Source organism: Gossypium hirsutum, chromosome A08 (assembly GCF_007990345.1).
Source record: "Gossypium hirsutum isolate 1008001.06 chromosome A08, Gossypium_hirsutum_v2.1, whole genome shotgun sequence".
Classification (NCBI taxonomy): Eukaryota; Viridiplantae; Streptophyta; class Magnoliopsida; order Malvales; family Malvaceae; genus Gossypium; species Gossypium hirsutum.
Window position 1 is genome coordinate 105399848 of NC_053431.1, and position 21484 is coordinate 105421331.

The following is a 21484-nucleotide window of genomic DNA, read 5'->3' on the forward strand; positions in this document are numbered from 1 at the left end:
TCACAATTAAAAATAAATATAATTTTCCTCGTATTGACGACTTGTTTGACAAAATGAAAGGTGCAGTAGTATTTTCGAAGATAGACCTTAGATTTGGGTATTATCAGTTGAAAGTTAAAGAGTGTGATGTACTGAAGACTGCTTTTAGAACTTGGTATGGTCATTATAAGTTTTTAGTAATGTTATTCGACTTGACTAATGCACCTGCTGCTTTCATGGATTTAATGAATCGAATTTTTTAGCCTTCTTTGAATATATTTGTGGTTGTGTTCATTGATGATATATTGATCTATTCTAAGACAGAATCTAAGCATGCGCAACACCTGAGAATTATGTTACAGATTTTGAGGTAGAAACAGTTGTATGTAAAATTTAGTAAATGTGAGTTCTAGCTTTATGAGGTCAAATTTTTGGGTCATACTGTGTCAGTTGAAGGGATTCAAGTGGACTCGAGCAAAGTATCTGTAGTGGTGAATTGGATAATTCCGAAGAATATAACATAAGTGCGAAGTTTTCTGGGTTTAGTAGGATATTATCGTCGTTTTGTCAAAAAAAAAAATTATGATCACTTTGCCAATCACTCGACTACTACAGAAAAATGTTAAATTTGTTTGGTCTGATGAGTGTCAACAAAGCTTTGAACAGTTGATGAAAATGTTAACAGAAGTTCTAGTTTTGACTCAGCCAGAATTAGGTGTGCCGTATGTTATATATAGTGATGCATCTCTAAATGGATTGGGTTGTGTCTTAATGCAGTTGAGAAAAGTAGTGGTCTATGCTTTTAAAAAATTAGAACCACATGAGAAGAATTATCTTACGCATGATCTCGAATTGGTTGCAATCGTATTTGCTTTGAAAATTTGGAGACACTACTTATACGGTGAGAGATGTTATGTGTATACAGATCACAAGAGTTTGAAATACTTGATGACTCAAAAAGAGCTTAGTTTAAGACAGAGACAGTGATTAGAGTTACTAAAAGATTATGATCTGGTTATTGACTATCACCAAGGAAAGGCTAACGTAGTTGCGGATACACATAGTCAAAAATTGTCTTTGTTTGCACTTCGAGCGATGAATGCTTATTTATCTCTTAATGAAGATGGTTTTGTATTAGAAGAGTTGAAAGCAAGACTTGTATTCTTTTAACGGATTTGGGAGTTACAAGATGATGACCCGAAATTGGTGTTAAAAAGACAGAGGGTTCGGGACAAATTGGGTTCAGAGTATAGCATTAATGATAATGGTATGTTGTGTGATCGTAATAGAATTTGTGTCTCGAATAATTTAGATTTGAAAAATGATATTCTTTTTGAAGCTCACAGTAGTATATATTTCATTCATCCGGGTAGCATGAAGATGTATTATTATTTGAAACTGATGTATTGGTGGCCGGGTATGAAACGGGAAATATGTGAATTTGTAACAAAGTGTCTGATTTGTCAGCAAGTCAAAACAGAACATCAGGTATCAATGGGTTTGTTACAACCTATCATGATTCCTGAGTGGAAATGGGAGCATGTCACGATGGATTTTGTATCTGGATTACCTATGACTCCGAGAAAGAAAGATTCGATCTAGGCGATTGTGGATAGCTTGACTATGTCAGCACATTTTATCCCGGTCAAAACAGACTTTTCACTTGAGAAATTAGCAAAATTATATATGTCTGAGATTGTAAGACTACACGGGGTTCCAACATCTATTATTTTGGATTGAGATCCAAAGTTTACATCGAGATTTTAGAGTAAATTTCAAGAAGCCCTGGGTACAAAGTTAAATTTCAGCATAGCGTTTCATCTTCAGACTGATGGGCAATCAGAACGAATAATTCAAATCTTGGAAGACATGTTAAGATGTTGTATACTCGAATTTGGAGGTAGCTGGGAAAGGTATTTACCGTTGGCTGAATTTGCATATAATAATAGTTATCAATCTAGCATAACCATTTGAAGCTCTTTATGGAAGAAAATGTAAGACTCCATCGTATTGGTCTAAATTGAGTGAATCCAAGTTAGTAGGAGTCAATTTGATCCGAGAAACTAAAGATAAAGTTCAAGTTATCCGAGATAGTTTAAAAGTTGCTTCGGATCGTCAGAAGTCATATACGGATTTGAAAAGAAGAGAAATAGAATTTAATATGGGTCATTGAGTATTTTTAAAATTTTCACTGTGGTAGAAAGTATTGCGGTTTGGTAGAAAAGGGAAATTGAGCCTAAGATTTATCGGACCGTATGAGATCATTGAAAGAATTAGCCCTGTAGCTTCTCGGTTAGCTCTTCCTCCTAAACTTGAGAAAATTCAAACGTGTTGAATGTATCAATGCTGAGACAGTATAGACCAGATCCTTCACACATGATTTCTTATAGTGAAATTGAGCTACAACCGAACATGACATATTTAGAAGAATCAGTGAAGATTTTGGCTTGAGAAGTTAAAGAATTACGTAATAAACGAGTACCGTTGGTTTAAGTATTGTGGCATCATCATGGTTCGAAGGATGCAACCTGGGAAACATAAGAATCAATGAGATCACAGCACCTAAACTTATTCTCAGGTAACAAATTTCGAGGACGAAATTTCCTAAATGGGGGAAGTTATAACAGCCCAATTTTCAGTGGTGTCGAAAATAGTGATTCGAGATCACTAAACCCGACGAGTGAGTTCGAAAATTTTATTAATTATTATTTACGAGTCAAGTGTGATTTTAGAAATATTCTTGAATTAGTGAAATTTGTGATTTAAAAGAATTATTAGGTTAATTACTCTCGAAAACCAGGTATCAAGACCTCAATTTCATAAACAGAGTCGTAAATATTTTTATAAATATTTACGGAGTGTCAATAAATTAGTATTAAAGTTTCGTTAGAAAATTTTAACGTTTTAATAGTTAATTAATTAAAAAGGACTAAACTGAAAAAGGTGCAAAACTTGCTAAAATGATAAAATAGCTTAAGTGGTAAACAAAGGAAGACTTATGGAGCAATTAGACCTAATTTAAAAGAGTGAAATGACACAAGCAGATAGTTAATAAAATAAAGTGAAATAAGGGTAAAATTGTAAATTTTACAAAATTTACTTAGATTAATTGAATTCTAAAGTTTTCTAGGCCATTCTTCTTCAATTTTTCAGCCAAAAACTCCATAGGAGAAGGTTTTAAGCTGGTTTTATTTATTTTACTTCATGTAAGTTCATTTCTTGCTCTTTTCTTGAATTTTCATTTCTTGCTCTTTTCTTGAATTTTTTGTGTTTTTAAGATTTTTACAACTAGGTCCAACATCTATTTCATTAGTTTTTGATTCGATGAGTAATTTTGAAAGTTACCATTGATGAGTTCTGGAAGTTTTTGATGAATTAACATGGAATTGATGCTTTAATTTTGCTATGTAATGATTTTATCAAGTGAATTCAAGGGAAATTGATTTTAGGACCAAATTGTGAAAAAGATTAAATATTAAATTCCATTTATCAAAGGCAGTGTAATAGCTTAGAATATTTAGATAAAGTGTTAACTAAGAATAATTAGCTTATTTGATAGGTTAATTAGTGAGGGACTAAATTGTAAAAACCGTAAAAGTTGAGATAATTGTGCAATTTCAAAAATTGAAGGGCATAAATTGTGAAGTGAACTAGAATTGAATTAGATGATAATGAATGAATAATTTTATATTATAGATCAAGAACAAGAAGAAAATGTGAAAAAGGGCAATTAGTTGAATAGTTCTTAAATTACAAAAAATTCTACAAATTGGTCCAGGTAAGTTCATATGGTTGAAATTTCAAGACTAATTGTTAATTTAGGAATGATATAATGTATTATTTCATATTTTTATTATTGAATTATGGTTATTTTAAAAATATGAAAATTGAATTGAAAGTTCAAATTAAGTAGGACGTAAGAATTGAGTACGAGCGTTCCGTGACACAAGATGAATTGACAGATAAGATCATAGTTGGACCATGACAATGTTTAAATGTAAGACCATAGCTGAGCTATGACATTTTAATGGAAATTGGGTTATGACACTTTGGACGTAAGACCATGGTTGAACCATGTCAGTATATATATGTGTAAGACCATAACTGGGTTATGACATCCTGATGATAAAACCATAACTGGGTTATGGCATTATGAGTGTAAGACCATGGCAGGGCCATGGCAATTGTGTAAGACCATAGTTGGACTATAGCATCAAGAAACGATGTACACAAATCTGTAAGATGTTCTCTAATTTGACAATGATTGGAAAATATTACATGGAGTAATGTGAAAGAAATTAAATAGTTATCGATATTGAGCTCAATTATGTGAATTCATCAATCGAAGTTGTGGTTGGCAGGAAATGTTGTGAAATGCTTAATTTAAATCAATTATTTAGTATGTTCAGTAAGATTTATATTTAAAGCCTATGAACTTACTAAGCTTCATTAAGCTTACTTGTATTGTTTAATATTCCTTGCAGATTAGCGTGAGGTCGGAAGATCGGATCAACACATCAAGCCACACTATCCAGATTAATTCGATAGTTTTCGCAATGTAAATTTTGGTTTATATGGAATGTATAGAGTTGGTTTGACAATGAAATAGATTGAAATGTGGTTTTGAATCTTAAATGTTTGTATGTAAGTAGTTAGAAATAGAATTTGATAAATCTATGGAATGAGTTAAATAGGTAAGTATAAGTAATGGAAATGTTTGAGATGTTATGCCATGTTGAGAAAATGTTTTGACTTGTATTGGTTGCATGGTTGGGATATATTAGTATATGAGATTGTTGTGTGTAGGTTGATGTTAAAAAGGGTGAGAAAAGTGGCCTTAAAATGGCCTATTTTAGTCAACACGGGCAGAGACACCGGCATATGTCTCAGCCGTGTGTGACACACGACTTGGCATATGGGCATATGGTCTGGCCATGTGTCCCATGCACTTTGAAATTTCAAAACATAATGCCCAGGTTTTTGTATACGGCCTAGAACACAGGCGTGTAGCTTGGCCATGTGACCACTACACTTTGCACACGGCTTAGCACACAGATGTGTAGTTGGCCTTGTGGCACAAGGCAGAGAGTTACATGAGTAAGAACATGGACTGAGACACGGTCGTGTGTCTCACATCGAATGCCCACACGACCTGAGACACAGGCATGTATCCTGGCCGTGTGAGCCACACGGGCGTGTGTCCCTTATTTCCAAGAATATTTTTGGACATTTTGTGAAAAATTCTTGAAGTCTTCGATCAAGTCCCAATTTACTTCTAACACCTATTTTGCCTTCGAGGGCCCATATAAGGGACCATGTGAGTGTTTTATGAATGAGTTATGATATATGTATTAAAGATTATGAAATGTTCGTACTTAATCCATAAAGTCTGATAATGCTCCATAACCCTGTTTCGGCAACGGATATGGGTTAGAGCTGTTATACTCAAACAATCATACAATTCAAATTAACTTCTCAAACCAATTAAAAATCCTTGAAATTCATTCATATAGTCCCTAATACAAGCTCTCGAGGCCCTAAATAGAAATTAAAAGTGGTTCAGAACTAAACCGAGAACCCAAGAAATTTTTAGAAAAGCATGGAAAATTTTCAAAGTGTAGGGGACACACGCTCGTATGGCCAGGCCGTGTGTATTACACGGCCAAGTGACACGCCTATGCCTCAGGTCGTGTGGGCATTCAAAATAGGATCATATGACCGTGTCCCAGCCTGTGTCCAACCCCATGTAACTCTCTAACTTGGGTCACACGGCCAGACCACGCGCCCGTGTGCCAAGCTATGTGCAAACTGAAGGGTATAATGACTTGTTCCACACGGCCGAGCCACACGCCCATGTGCTAGGCCGTGTGAAACTATTGACTTTAATTCTAAAGAAATATCAGGGGACACACGGCCATGTCACCTGGTTGTGTGTCACGCACGGCTGAGAGACACGCCCGTGTCTCTGCCCATGTGGACAAAAATAGGCCATTTTCTAAGCTCTATTTCTCATACGAATAGGTTCCAACCTATACAGATCAATTTTCATATAACCATGGCATAATTGAGCATTCAAAACCAATCAATATCTAGTTTATATCATGTACTATCCACACATGCAACATGACATCCATAAGCACATTTATTTGACCACTTTTAAACATACCAAAAGTACTTCCAAAGTCTACTAAATGGTCAATTACATATATGAGACAGAGTGCCTAACTTAGCATGCATACACATTTTCAATCTCAACCATTTGGTACCTTAAATATCAATTCACAAAACAAAGCATTCACATAGCAAAGATACCCAATCATATCATAAGGCCATTTCCACCTATTTACATATCAAAACATATACCATTTTCAAGCCAAATCAATTGGCTAAATACACAACAAAACATATAGGCCACATTAGTCAAAACACCTATACATGCCATTTAACCAAGATATACAAAATCCAAAGTACCAAAATGAGAGTTTGGTAATGTAATGCGATCTCCGACAACTTCCAAATCGAGCTAGCTTCCAAATCACTATAAACACGGAAATTAAAACGAAGTAAGCAATTAAGCTTAGTAAGTTCGTATAACTATTAAATACAACTTACCACATCATCCATAATTTAGTTAAGTGAAATTAAAACATAGGTAAATACCACTTCGACCCAAAATGTAACACATAATCACAATTATGTTAGCCATCTATAAATACATCAACTATGAATTACTTCCCATAATTTCATATGAATACTTGAACTGGTTTGTCTCAACTCGTATAACCTTGTATCATCATCTGTGCCCGTTGAATCATTTGGAATACTATTGGATACTTGGGTATCTCACACACTAAGTGCCAATACGTGGCCAAAACCACCTCTATCTCATATCTCATATAGATGCTCACTCTTGAGCCATCACTTGGTCTGCTCACACAAGCTGTCGGTCAAGACGTAGCTACACGGTGCTGCTAACACAAGTTGTAAAGTAACCGCAACACATGCCAAAAACTCAGCCACTGGTAGGACGTATGAAACCAACACCCAAAACACGGTAACCCCTAATGACATGTTATTTGTATCCTATCTATTCCTAAGGTTCAACCGGGATCCATACGTTGCCGATACCTTGTAGAGAATTTCAATAGTGTCGTATCATCACAATTATATCAATTAAGCATTTAAACACATATATAATTTAATACTTGTTAACATACGAACTTACCTCGAATTAGTACGAAGAAAATCAACCGATCAATCCATTACTTTATCTTTGCCTCGATCTAATTCTGAACGTGGCTTTTCTTGATCTAAATCATCAAATTTAACTAATTTAATACTTATTATATTCAATTCAATCCAATATCATGTAATGGCAAATTACCATTTTACTACTTTTAACCTTTTTACAATTTAGTCCCTAGGCTCGTAAAATGAAATTCATGCAAATTTCTCTACACCCAAGCCTATCCAAATTTTATAGGTGCTCATAGCAGCCCATACATTCGACAAATTCACACATTTAACACATAATTTTCACATTTTTCAATTTAGTCCCTATTTGACAATTTTATTAAAAATCTTTTAACAAAAATTGTTTATTTAACAACAAGGATTCATTTTCTTCCAATAAACTTCAAAAACAACTAGTGTGCTCTCATGGTAAAACCCTGGACTTTCAATCATTTAGCAAATTGGTCCCCTAGTTAGCTAGGTTAAGCAACAACGATATCGGAAACATAAAAATCATTAAAAACAGACTCGAAAATCACTTACATGCAAGGATTTCTTCTAGCCAAAATCTCCAAGCTCCCAAAGCCTATTTTTTTCTTGTATTTTCAGTTGGTGAGAATGAACCAAAAAGATGATAGTTTTGTTTCTTTTATTTAATTAAGTTTTAATTACCTAAATACCTTTTTACCCTTACCTAACTTTAAAATTTTCATAAATACCATTCCATGCACATCCACTAACTCAATTAGTGGCCTAATTACCATATAAGGACCTCCACTTTAAACTTCTATAGCTATTTAACACTTTTAGCTAATAGAACATAACTTTCTCACTTTACGCGATTTAGTCTTTTTTTACAAATTAAGCATACAAACGATAAAATTTCTTAACGAAATTTTTATACCATAATTCTAACATATTTTAGATATTAAAATAATATTAAAATAAATTTTACAATGTCAGATTTGTGGTCCCAAAACTAATATTCTAATTTCACTAAAAATCGGCTGTTACACTGGAAACTATTTTTGGAGCCCGGATAGATATGAATTAGCTAAGAAGAAATTTCGATGGGCTCGATGAGGATTCGAATGAAGCCCAAAGAGAACAACAAGCTCGGGCATACATCCTTATGATTATCAAGGGTTTCCTAATGCCCGATAAGTCACGAAATCTCGTCCATTTAAGGGGACTTCTAAAACACGTCAATTTTAGAGAAGTAGACAAACTCAATTGGAGGTCAGCCGTATTGGCGACATTATACTGAGAGATATATCGGGCAACGGCACCACAGAAAATCAAAATCGATAATTGAAAACTACTTCTATAATCATAGGCGCAGTATCGACTACTATTTTTACGTCCTCGAGCGGACTACCCTTATACATTCCCACTCGTAATAAGGTAAAATTCATCAGTTAAAATATTTACCATAATAAAACTATTTAAATTTTAAATTGTTGTGTTAACTGGAATCATGGGCCAAGTTACGTGGGTTTACTTGACGAGCTTTGAGATATGCGACTTCTGTTAGACCAACAATCGGAAGCGGAGGTATGTGTTTTTTAAATTTTAATTATATAATATTAACATAATTCATTTAAAAATTAGTAGAATATAGATAACTAAAATTTTATTTTTTTAATATAGTTTGAATGGATGCCTTACTCCGATTCGGGTTTCGACAATCGATTCTAATGGCACCCCAAGACCTTGATGATTTGCATCCTTTTGACTTGGGGGGGAAGACGGATGAGAATTGGACTACATTCCATGCCCAATATATCAGCATGTAGAATAATAGGTACGAGTTTTTACCTATTCGTGAGCTTATAGTTGTTCCCGAGTTAGCTTGTTATCCAGAGTACATGCTATGGTTTAGGGCAAGCGAATGCATACAAGGAGGCCACGACGGATGCCTAGGAATCCAAGGCGAGGAGGCCACAACAAAGTTGACAATGTGAGTTCATCGTCTACAACGACGCAAGAACCAACACCGATGGTCGCACCACCTCCTGGTCAGTATGACTCGAGTTATTTCGGTGCTTATACTAACCCTTTTTTTTTCATAAACACCACACATTGCATCACATTTTCCTACTTCTACTTGGATGTTAGGTTTTGCTTATGGACCTTCGTCCTCGACATATTACACGCTGATGCTTTCGGCGTTTCAGACGACTACAATGCCGACGACGACATATAGGCAGTCTATGTTATGTCGCAAACACTTCCGGAATCACCATTCTACCAAGTTACACTATCCTCAGAACCACTTATTCCTAGATCGGAGGATACACGACGGCAACCGAGGAGCAACCAATCGTAATCAACTACAGACGAGGCGAAAAAGATTAGAGGCAGAGACCACAACCTGTACCGGAGGTTGAACCAAGAAGGAATCTGGCTCGCAACCATCGACCACCGCGATGTGGCACACATTATGACCTGGGATTGGATTGATTTATTTTATTTTTGTACTTGTCACGTAAATTTTTTAAACAAATACGCAATGTTTTTATTGTATTGAAAGCGTCATATCTAACGGGGTCGACAGAAGCACAAAATCGATATTTAAGAGATGATACTCTTATTTAGTTGGATCCGATGATTTTCCGCCTAATTCTTGCCCGAAGTTTTGACAATTGAAATGTTCTTGTTAAAAGCCAATCGCGCTATGTTCTCTGATAAAAAAACGATCCCGCTCTCAGTGTCATGCATTTCACCGTTGTAATAAACAATAGCATTAATTCATCCACTCATTTTCAACGAAATAACCTGTTCCACATGTTCGTAACAAAAAAATCATGCAGAGAAATGTTGTTGTAATTAAATATGAACAATAAAAAATGATCCTTACTTTATGCAAATTGCGTGGTAGCTCTAAATTACCCCTAATCTACAAACTTCTCTTATTCTGATTTTCTTTCAGTTTTTTTTTTGTTCGTAAATGCCTTATGGCAATCAACCTTGAAATAGCTTGCTTTTATAGACCCTGGGGTGAGTGCCAACTGATTCAGAAAATTTTTTCGGGCTAGTAGGAGTTGAAATTCTTAGAGAGAAAGCACTCCACATAGGACGCTTTTTCATTACATGTTAAAGAAAAACACTGAAAGCGCCTCCAGCAGGACGCGTTTTCTTGCCACATCAACTAAAAACGCGTCCAGTTGGAGTGGCTTTCAGCATTTTTCTCTGACATGCACTAAAAAAGCGTCCTACGTGGAACGCCTTTTCTTTAAGAATTTCAACCCAAAATTTTAGCCACTCAACCATCACATATCCTGGGATTCCTAGGATATATTTTTTGAACCTATATCAGTGTTTGAAAATAATACACTGGAATATTTAATCAAATCGAGTAGTTCAAGTTTCGATTATGATGTAAATTGAATTTTGCAATTTAAATAATTTAAATATACGATTGGTGTAAATACGATGCCTCTAAAAATCGAATTAAATAATTATTAACTTTACATCTCAAAAAATTACAAAAAAATATTTATATAAAAATTTAAAAATAATAATATATTAAAAATTTTAAAAATAATATATAAAAAATTTAAAAAATTATAAAACATATAAAAACAAACCCTAAACCCTAAAATTCAAAAAACCTAAAACCATAACCCTAATTAAAAAAACAAAACACTAACCCTAAATAAAACATTACACATGGAAAATGCTTCTAGCTAGCAACGTTTTTAGGTGAAATGCAGGAAAACGCTTCCACATAGATGTGTTTTTCTACATTTCACCTGAAAATGCTGTCAATTGGAAGTATTTTCATAAAATCGACCCATTCCCATTATTTTTGGGGAAAATAGCCTAAACACGTAATTTTTTTTTTATTTTCAGCATTTTTAGGATATTTAGTCATATAACCTCAAGAAAATATTAAACTTCAAAAAATTAATATATAATAAAACAATAAAAAATATCAAAATCATGTACATATTAAATAATAAATTATATTTAAATTAACTATAAATTATTAAAAAATTCAAAATTATACATATTTATTAATAAAATATATTAAATTGATTTGATATTAATATTATATTTATATAAAAATAAAATTAGAGCAAAAGTAGAAGTGGAAGTAGATGTGTTCATGGGTCGGGCTACCGGCCCGGCCCGAAGGCCCGTCCAAAATGTGGGAGGGTTTGGGCAAAAATAAAGGCTCGAAAAATAGGCTTGGACAAAAAAATAAGGCCTGTTTAAAAAATGGGTCGGGCCTCGAGTAATGTATTTTTAGCTCGAGCCCGATCCGAATTCACTAAAGGACAAAAAAATATGTATTTATTATTATTATTGAATGTTATTTTCTTATTGTTTTCTCCCTATTTTGCTACCATTTTACTATTATGTTGCTACTATTTTGTTATTATTGTTTGGATATTGTATAAAACTTATTTTATTGTTAATTTTGTTATTATTTTAAAGGCATTTATTAATTTTTTATTATTTTAGAGGTATTTTCTTGTTAAGTTACATCTATCTTAGTGTTATTTAAGTCTACATATTTTTTAAAATTTATTTTCAATTTGTTGGGAAATATTTATTTTGATGTTTTTAGTATTTTTGATGTATTATATATATTTAAAAATAATATAAAAAATTAATACGGACGGGCCGGGCTGAACTCGAGTTTTAGTATTTTTATTCGGGTCGGGCTTGGAAAAAATTTTAGGCCCGTTTTTTAAACCGACCCAACTTAGACCTAATAAATAAGCATAATTTCTTAGTTGAGCCTGGCCTGAACTTAACCCGGCCCGAGCCATGAACACTTTTGAGTGGAAAGAGTAAAATAGAAATTAGCTCATTCCAGTGGAGTTTTGTATCCACAATGGAAAATTGAGAATTGGTGAAGCGTGTTTCTTCCAAACAACCTCATCTATGAGGTGTGGTGAGACAGAGGGTAAATTGTTCTATAAAAGCCAACGCACGAGAGATAAACATTGATCCAAAGGTGGCCTTAATGTGTTGTATAAATGATTATATATGAAAAAAAAATTTATTGGTTTAAAAACATTTTTAGGTTATTGTTTTAATTTAATTTTGTTATAACAAAAAGATAAAAAAATATTAATTAAGAAAACTTTGTTTAGTATTTAAATTTTCAAAACTAACAAAATGATTACTCAACTGATAAGTGTCATTAATGAAGTAACGTCATTTCATATGGCACGTTAAATATATCAACTCTTTTTATAGTAATCTTATTTGTGTTATAGAGAATGGTTGTTATACACTTATAACAACATATTGTTATAAAATAATAATAGTTGTAAATCTACAATAAAATTAATATCGTAAATTTCTATCAAATAAATAAAGTAAGAATTAAATCAACAAAATTAAAAGACGTGAAATAGGTGCGTGCATTATTGCTTTTATACATATTTTATTTTGTATTTTTTTTACGTGATTAATTATGAAGTTTATAATTCTAATAAGTTTAATTAATTTGTGTGAGGTATTCAAATTAAATTAATTAATTTATCATGAGTCATTAAATTCAAGTAATCAATTTAAATTTATGGTGTTCCAAATTTGATTAAGGAACTTAATAGTTTATTGAATTGATATCTTTAATTTCACTCATTAAACATTAATAGAATATGATTAATAGATTTTTTTTTCATGTGAAATTTAAACATTTTATTGAAATAATATTCTAATTAAGATTGTTTTTATTTAATAAATGACAATTTGTTTTTATTTAATAAATGACAATTAATAGGTTTAATTATATGAAATAGGTATAATTTTACTAAAATTTTTAACAATATGTCGTTTTAGAGAATTAATTTAATAAAAAATGTATTTCATAACTATGAATATTAATGATGTAAGTGAAAAAGTGTTATAAAATATTAAAATAATATATTAAAAAAAAACACCAAAATATGAGACCTTTAAAATAATAATAATAAAAGAAGAAGAAAACTTACCCCGTCGTAATCATAGGGTTTGGCTTACTTTGTGATTGTCCTGGCGTACCGTGGACCGATGACCAGAACATAAACTTTACCAAAGTTTCCCAATGCTTTGCTTCGTCTGAAGATATTCCCCCCATTTTACCCTCCCAACATCTCCAGGCAGGTATATTTCCTCATCCCGACAAAGCTAAACAAAATAATATTAGCAACCCAAAATTCTACACGCTTAACTGGCTTAACTTTTGGTCTTAATGTGTTTCAGTTTCTTGCATTTTTCTGTTTCTGCTTTAAAGTAACGGCATTGAATAACAACTTTAAACATTTGTGTTGTTGCTGGAATCTTGTTTAAAGCTTTGATGGGGTTTGCTAATTGAAAAACATGTTTTTTGCCTCTTGTTTTTCTTTACTCAAATATGTGATCATGCGTTGGGAATCGTATTAGCTATTGAGGAATTCAGAGTGGGTGTCTGTGATTATTTTAGGATTAATTGTTGAAAAGTTTATCATTTTAGTTCTTGGAATATTGCCTTTCTCTACCTGGGGTTTGTGCCTGTAAGATGGACTTGAAATGATGAATGAGGGAGTTGTATTATTCACTAGAATTTTATTTTTAACCATTTATTAATATTTTTTTCGTGTTGTTTTTTCCGAAAATGTAATTTGTTAATTACTATTGCTTTCTGGTTTTCAAGGTTATTATGGTTGCTGGATATAACCTGAAGAGGGCTCGCGGTCTTTTCAGGTATGCTCGGGAACTATGTCTTCTGTTATACATGACATACTACTATGTGTTCTCCTGAGGCGTTTGGTAACCAGAATCCGTGCCTAATGATTCAAAGGCACCGTGCAATAAAAGTATTTCAAGCCTCTATATGTCTGAGTTATGTGTTAGATGTAGGAAACCCCTTTTTGTTGTATACAATTTTCAATTTCCAGGTTGCCATAGAGCAGAGCAAAATCAACCAAGTGATACTGTTAGAATTAAGACTGAGAACATGGCGAGTCTATTAAGTATTGAGATTATTGTAGATTTGTATATAATCATGTCCTGATAGCAGTGCATTATGAAAGGCAAGTTTTCTTTTTATATATATATACCTTTTTTTCAGTTGTTTTCGATCTTATATTTACTTGCGTCCCCTCTGATATGTGCTAGATTTTATTGATAACATTGTTAAAACTTGTAGGTGTTGTAGTAGCAGTATGTTCTGTGAAAGAGTCCGTTATAAGTCTCCCATTGGTTTGTAACAGATATGCTACTGACAGGGTCAAAAGATACTCAACTTCGTGAAAGCAACAGCCAAAAAGTTCACCCTCAACCAATGGAAGACAGAATGAAGCAGAATCCAGAAGCTATGGAAGCTTTTATATCCAAAATATTTACAAATATTTCCTCCCTTAAGTCGGCCTATATTCTGCTCCAAACTGCTCATACTCCTTATGACCCTGAAAAAATTCAAGCTGCTGATAAACTTATAATTTCCGAGCTGAAGAATCTATCCGAACTAAAGCACTTCTACAGAGAAAACAACCTGAAGCCAGTGTCTGTTTCTCCTCAGGATTCTCACTTAGCTGCTGAGATTCAAGAGCAACAGAGCCTGCTGAGAACCTATGAAGTTATGGTAAAGAAGTTCCAGTCTGAAATTCAGAATAAGGATTCGGAGATTCGTCAGTTGCAGCGGCAAATTGAAGAGGCAAATCAGAAGAGAGTGAAGCTAGAAAACAACCTAAAGCTTAGGGGATTGTCTATGAAGGAATCTGAAGGCTTGGGGGAAGCAAACGGATTCTTCCCTGCAGATTTGACCCCTGAGCTCTTTGTATCAGCCGTTGAATCTGCTTTCAAAGCTATTCATGATTTTTCTAAACCATTGATCAACATGATGAAAGCTGCTGGCTGGGACCTTGATGCTGCCGCTGACTCGATCGAACCCAATGTTGTATATGCCAAGAGAGCTCATAAAAAATACGCATTTGAGTCCCATATTTGCCAGAGAATGTTCAGTGGGTTTCAAGAGGAGAATTTCTCAATTAATTTAGATAATCTTACAGTCAATAAAGAGAGCTTCTTCCACCAATACCTGGCTCTGAGGGAGATGGATCCGTTGGACATGCTAGGCCAGAATCCTGATTCCGTATTCGGGAAATTCTGCAGGAGCAAGTACCCTGCGGTCGTCCATCCAAAGATGGAAGCTTCATTCTTCGGAAACTTGGACCAACGGAATTATGTAATCGGAGGTGGACATCCTCGGACTCCATTTTACCAAGCCTTTCTAAAATTAGCCAAGTCTATATGGGTTTTGCATAGGCTAGCTTGTTCATTTGATCCTAACGTGAAGATCTTCCAAGTTAAAAGGGGAAGCGACTATTCAGAGGTTTATATGGAAAGTGTAGTGAACAACTTGATAATGGATGAAACTGATGAGAAACCTAAAGTTGGGCTAATGGTCATGCCTGGCTTTTGGATTGGCGGCATCATCATTCGGAGCCGAGTTTATCTTTCAGGAATGAAGGTTAGTGAGTAATTACAAGCTCTATGCCAAATCTTTGTTCCAGTACGTAACATCTATTAAGCGTGTGTAGTTTTCCTTTATAATGTGTTGTTATTGCTCTCTACTTCTGCAATTGTATCACAAGTAGCTCTTTATTTCTCGATCAATCGAACCATGTAATGTCATGATCCATGAGTATTCAGTCAATTGAATCAACCCGCATTTAGTCAAAGGATCATGTTTGAGTGAGGGCAAATTATCTTAATCCGATAAAAGCTACAGATTTTATACTCTAGAAAATATATGATTCAGGATAATTGATGAAAGATATGCCAAGATTCACGTTTGATTGATTTTGCCGAGAACCCACTCATCCACATGATCTCTTTCAGGTCAAAAGTTTATCACATCCTATCCTTTTTGCTCAATCAAATGAATATATGTACATGCACCAAAAAGTCAAACAACATTCCCCACATGCTCTTATTCTATAATAAACTGCAAATAATATTGTAAAATCAAATGGGAATTTATATAGATAAACCATGGATGATTACTATATATTTATACTGAGATTTGATTAAATAAACTCATTGTCGTCTTGTAGCTCCAAATACTGCGCACTCGGCGGCAATTTAACATAACCTGACACAGAATTATTCATAAACAATATTCTTATTTTATTCTCCTTCATTACCTCGTTACACAATTATTTGGCTCATAATCCACGTAAACTGCAAGCTACCTATGGCTTCGCATGTGGCCAGCTCTCACTGTTCTTTCTATATATATATGTTTATCCAACTTCAATTCTTCAATTTATAGTCTATATTTTTGAGCTTCACGTCTTGATCAATGGCTAAACTCAGCCTCTCCCTTCTGCTCTTCTTTTTCTTCATCTTTTGCATTAACATTGGCACGGTTGAGCCATTAAGTAGAGCGGCACATTCTCAAGCTAGGGCCTTCGTTGAGGCGTCATGTCGGACCACACGCTATCCGGCCCTGTGTGTTAAATGGCTCACTTGTCATGCTAGTTCCAATACACCACCAACCGCGCAGCAACTGACCCGTACGGCGTTGACAGTGAACCTATACCGAGCTCGTCACGTGAGGTTGTACTTGGTGAAGGTGGCTAAAGAGCTCAAGGCAACGAAAGCCAAGGAGTATCCGGTGGTGAGAGATTGCTTGGTGGAGATAGATGATAGTGTAAGCCAGCTTAGCCAATCGGTCGGAGAGCTTTGCCGATTGGACCCCAAAGCTGAGATGATGAGCGCGATGACATTTATTGGCACATAGATAACGTTGATACTTGGGTTAGTACTGCCCTAACTGAGTTCCCAGGGCAGAGGATGAGTAAAATGAAGGCCACCATTAAGAGCAAGGTGTTGAATGTTGCACAGTTAACAAGCAATGCACTGGCCTTATTTCACCGATATGCTGCTGCTGCCATTGAGAAGCACCCATAAGGTTGGCAGCTGGTTATCTTTTTAGAATTTGAGCTTACCTTTGTATGTTCAATTGAAGTCGAAATATTAAGTTTTTGTCTAATAAGGCTATATATTTAAACAATGGTTATCTAAATCTTAATTTGCAAGTCCTGAAAGTAGACGAAGAGGTTTAGGAAAATCCTTCTGGGTTTAATTCTACAAAAACATCCTTCAAGTTTTAAATTAGTCATTAATTTCGTACCCATTCTAATTGAGGGCCAGTTTTGTATTGCTTTTCAAAGGCACTTCTGGCGAAAAGCTGTGCAAAACAAGCTGCTTTTGGCTGAAACTTTTAGTTTTTCAAAAGTGCTTTTGAAAAGTACTTCTGAAAAGGCGAATGTTAAAATTTTTAGCTTTTACTGTCCTAAAACAATTTAAGTGCTTAATTATTTTTTCACTCCTCTAATAATATAGTACTTTCCCTTTTTCTTCTTGATACTTAATTACAAATGTGTTAAAATCATTAATTAAAAATAAAAATATATTTTTTAAAATACTAATTACAAATATTTAATAGTTATATTTAAATATTGAAAATATAGTTTATATATTCTAATTAAATTTTATAAATAATTAATATTTATTGTTTAAAAATATTTAAAATTTATATTTTATATATTAAAATATTAACAAGAAGTTATAATAATTTTTTTATATTATTACTAAAATATAATAATATTAACTAATTTAAGTATTATTTAAATGCATATTTGTTACTTAATAATAACATGTCTAAAATGGACATTTTATTTCTCAAAAGCACTTTTTGACAGCAATGCTAAACACTCAAATTTTAAACTAAACTTTTCCACAGCACTTTTCAAAAGTATTGCCAAACTAGCCCTAAGTCTAATTAAGTTTTTAAAATATTAGTAATGTATTAATCATCATGTTTAAATACCCTAATGTCAATTGAGGTGTTAAATACTAGCATAGATTTAAGTGAATCAAACTTTACACATGCTTATATCTATTACATGAATAGTTTAAATTTGACATGTTAAGAGTAAAAAAAAAAAAAAAACCATTAAAATTTCAGAGGTTATTTCGTTTTTTAAAAATATATATATATATTTCACATAAGAGGCTTCATTGATATAGTATTTATAGTTTAAGGATTTACTTGAAAGGTTTTCAAGATTAAAAATTAAATTGAAATATGAAATGAGGATTCAATTAAATTGCCGGGCGTTCCAAATGAAAAATAAATGGGCTTCAACGATGATGCATGGAGGCCCATACAAGTCGTTTTGAACAGACCAAACAAGCCCAAGTATAAAAACTTGACCCAAACTTAGTGGAATTAAAATTGTAGTTTGTTAATGCAAGAAAAATATGAGAAAAAAACCCATAATTTTAGTTGTCTAATAATTATCCATTAACAAATTACTTTTAAAACTTTAAGATAAGGAGGTTATGGAAAAATTATATCATATCATTGTCTTCAAAACTATTTGCAAACACATATGGTTGCGTTTGTACCATGATTATATCATATCTTTTTAGTCCTTTTTATTGTAGGGATGATGGCAGACAGCTATTGGAGTCAAAGAATGATAAAATTAATGTTTTTTTTTAAACTAGTCATCACTTGCGATTATCCTAATATCCAAAACTATTGAGCTAAATGAAAACATAAGAATTTCACCATTGTATATTTTAAAACTGAAAATAAATTGGTGAAAAAGTAGGCACCTTAAAACATAGAATTAGGAAAACTAAACCCAGCCCCCAAACCATGAATATTCTTTTGCTTCATAATCTAAACCTGGTAGCAAGGAAGGGCTTTATATAGTCGTTAAACCTGTTGTTTCATTCTGGAAAAAAAGGAAAAAGGGTCAATGTTATTATGTGTAGAAGCAGTATGCTATATAGGATGAAGAAACAATTAATAACATGAAGTAGAAATTACATACCCATTGCTATGGCAAAATGAGAGAATAACAATTAGAACAGCTAGACCTGCTAATACACCCACGATGAGGGCTACTGTTTTTCCAATATGATCCTCATCTTGGTGGGAGGAATCTACACACAACAATAACAAATCAAAATGTTCCATGCACTATATAGGGTACAAATTATATTCTTCTTCTCTATTTCATAATTGCATCTACTTTAGTCCATATTATTGAGAGATGAGAGGAGAATTTTTGAAGAATATTTTTTTCCATGCACTGTATAGGGTAGAAATTATAATGGATTATTGAAATGTTCCCCTATGCCTTCCTTATTTCTTTTTTTAATGAGGCAACACGAATCATATGGTTCTTATTCGAATTAAAGTAGGAGATGATGGCTGGAATTGACAACGTGATCATGCACAGATGTGTTCTTAGTACAGCATTGTACTGATCATAACAACAATAATCCCCACTAAGTTATAACACAGTGCTTAAGGCATGGATATAATAATATGAAGCTTTTTTTATTTTAATAATGGAGGCGGTTTTTTCTTTCGAAATGACGAGTATGTAGCATTTAGTGTTGATGATACCCCCTTAATGCCTTTTACTTTATAAAAGGATCACTTGTTGACTCTTGGCCCTTGTCTAATTATCTCTAAGTGAGTCAATATCATGTAACCCTGGTTCTTCTACCCTAACAAACAGTTTCTAACCAAAAATGATCTTACTATAGTTGAAAAGGATATGAAATGAACCTGCAGAAGAGAATTCTTGATAGTAGCCAGATGCCCAGTACCGAGCATAACACTGCCCCAAGAAAACATCAGCTGCCGCAGCTGATCCGCATAAGCTCTTCAGTTTCCCAACAGCATCCCCAAGGCAAGAGGAGCAATCACTCGAGCTCAAATCCCCCATACACTGGGCAAAACCCTCGACCATACCCGACGAACTGACTTTAAAACCAACACCCACCTGCAAATCAGCTAACACTATATCTCTACGCCTAAAGAACTCCAAGTCGTTTTTAACACTACTTTTACTGCATTTCTTGAAATTCAGACTTGTATCGAGTGTCCCCAAGAAACTAGCACGGTCGTATCTTAAATAACAGCCTTCTAGTTGTAATGAAGCACCGTAGGAGTAAGGGCAAACCAAGCCTATCTGGTTAACAGCACTTTGCATGCATCTTGAGCAGTCGGGTCTCTGTAAATCACCCCTGCACTGGTATAAGCCATAGACGGTGGTTCCATCTGGCGGCGTTGAGCTTCCATTTCCGGTGGCATAGGTATTGTAGGAGACTTGAGAGGATGAGGTAACAACGGATGATAGAAAAGCGTTGAGGTTAGCTTCAAATGGAGTGTTGGGACCGTACTTTTCCTGAGAGCAACCACCATAGATGAAGATATGAGGTTTGACGAGAAGGCCATGACTGAGTCTGAGAGACAGGAAGAGAAAGAAGAATCCCTGGGCTGTGGAGTGTAAGTGAAGGCTCCCTACCATTTTTCTTTTGTGGCCCTGGATTCGTTTCTTCAATTTGGCATTGCTTTCTTTTGTTTTTGTTGGTGTAGGAGACAGTGAGTGAGAATGCTTTGCTTTTACTTTTTGGTCATTCAATCATTATTCAGTTCTGAGATTCCAATTAAGAAAGGGCCCATTTGGTCTTCATGGCTGCACCACAATATTTCTACTTCCATGTTCGGTAAGTAGTCATAAAGTCCAGCATATATATATAGGTTTACTTTTATTTCTGACCCAGATTTGTATCATTGGGACTCGTAATAAGGTTGTTGCTGCGATTGATATCGATATTTCCAAGCCATTTGCATTCATCCAACCCTTTCAAAAGTTAAAAAAAAGGGGTCTAGTATATGACTTGGTGCCAGTAGGAAGGGAGCAGATTGCTCTCGTATCAAGAAAATCAAATCACATATATTCCTACCTTACCCTTTTTAACTTTTAATAAAGGGAGGATAGGGTTTTTGAAATTAAATAAATTAAATTATTCATTTAAATAGAATATATTAAATTAAATTTGTCGAAACCATTTTTTTATTTGGAAAAATGGGGATCGACTTTAAAACGAGGTATAGAGTCGCCACCAATCTTTTTTGTCTAGGTGTGATCGGATCACCTAATAAAACATTTTATTTTATTAAAATATCAATTTTGGCCTACGAAATTCGAGAAAACGGGTCGGGAGTCGGTTACGTACGAGGAATGATTAGCACCCTCGTTACGTCCAGAATTGGTACCTAATTGACTAAATAATGTCCTTATGTCTGAAATTTAAAAAGATTTTGAAATACGGTTTCTTTTAAAACATTTGAATAATTCGAATTGGATGTTAAAATTCTCTTGTTACGAAGGAAAAAAAGGTCACATCCAGTACGTTAGGACATGACCTTTTAAACCCTCGAAACCACGATTGAGTCTTAATTTCCAAAAGC

General features: G+C 33.9%; 3 protein-coding genes across 8 annotated transcripts; 2 read left to right on the forward strand and 1 right to left on the reverse strand.

The window, feature by feature from the left end:
- The first annotated feature begins 13160 nt into the window (after positions 1-13160).
- On the forward strand, positions 13161-15875 carry LOC107900841 (protein GRAVITROPIC IN THE LIGHT 1). 6 transcript variants are annotated; one of them, XM_016826576.2, is made up of 3 exons: positions 13161-13317; positions 13847-13896; positions 14421-15875. In XM_016826576.2, exon 3 carries the CDS (start codon positions 14477-14479, stop codon positions 15674-15676), a length of 1200 nt encoding a protein of 399 aa, XP_016682065.2. In that variant the 5' UTR covers positions 13161-13317; positions 13847-13896; positions 14421-14476; the 3' UTR covers positions 15677-15875. The 6 variants fall into 6 exon arrangements, with proteins under 6 accessions (XP_016682065.2, XP_040930261.1, XP_016682061.2 ...); XM_041074327.1 differs by having other exon boundaries at positions 13164-13317; positions 14406-15875; XM_016826572.2 differs by having other exon boundaries at positions 13171-13317; positions 13838-13896; positions 14406-15875.
- A 623-nt stretch (positions 15876-16498) lies between these two features.
- On the forward strand, positions 16499-17109 carry LOC121205057 (pectinesterase inhibitor 9-like). The gene is made up of 2 exons (XM_041075982.1): positions 16499-16931; positions 16985-17109. The coding sequence occupies exons 1-2, from the start codon at positions 16499-16501 to the stop codon at positions 17107-17109; spliced, it is 558 nt and encodes a 185-aa protein (XP_040931916.1).
- A 1652-nt stretch (positions 17110-18761) lies between these two features.
- Positions 18762-20673, reverse strand: LOC107900842 (plasmodesmata-located protein 8). The gene is made up of 3 exons (XM_016826577.2): positions 19793-20673; positions 19047-19158; positions 18762-18947 (listed from the first exon to the last, which is right to left on the reverse strand). The coding sequence occupies exons 1-3, from the start codon at positions 20535-20537 to the stop codon at positions 18929-18931; spliced, it is 876 nt and encodes a 291-aa protein (XP_016682066.2). The 5' UTR covers positions 20538-20673; the 3' UTR covers positions 18762-18928.
- Between the last annotated feature and the right edge of the window lie 811 nt (positions 20674-21484).

Coding starts and splice junctions, on each gene's coding strand:
- LOC107900841 (XM_041074327.1), top strand. CDS start 14,408: ATGCTACTGACAGGGTCAAAAGATACTCAACTTCGTGAAAGCAACAGC.
- LOC121205057 (XM_041075982.1), top strand. CDS start 16,499: ATGGCTAAACTCAGCCTCTCCCTTCTGCTCTTCTTTTTCTTCATCTTT. Junction 16,932..16,984: donor GAGCGCGATGACATTTATTG/GCACATAGATAA, acceptor CTGAGTTCCCAG/GGCAGAGGATGAGTAAAATG.
- LOC107900842 (XM_016826577.2), bottom strand. CDS start 20,537: ATGGTAGGGAGCCTTCACTTACACTCCACAGCCCAGGGATTCTTCTTT. Junction 19,159..19,792: donor TCAAGAATTCTCTTCTGCAG/GTTCATTTCATA, acceptor TGTTGTGTGTAG/ATTCCTCCCACCAAGATGAG.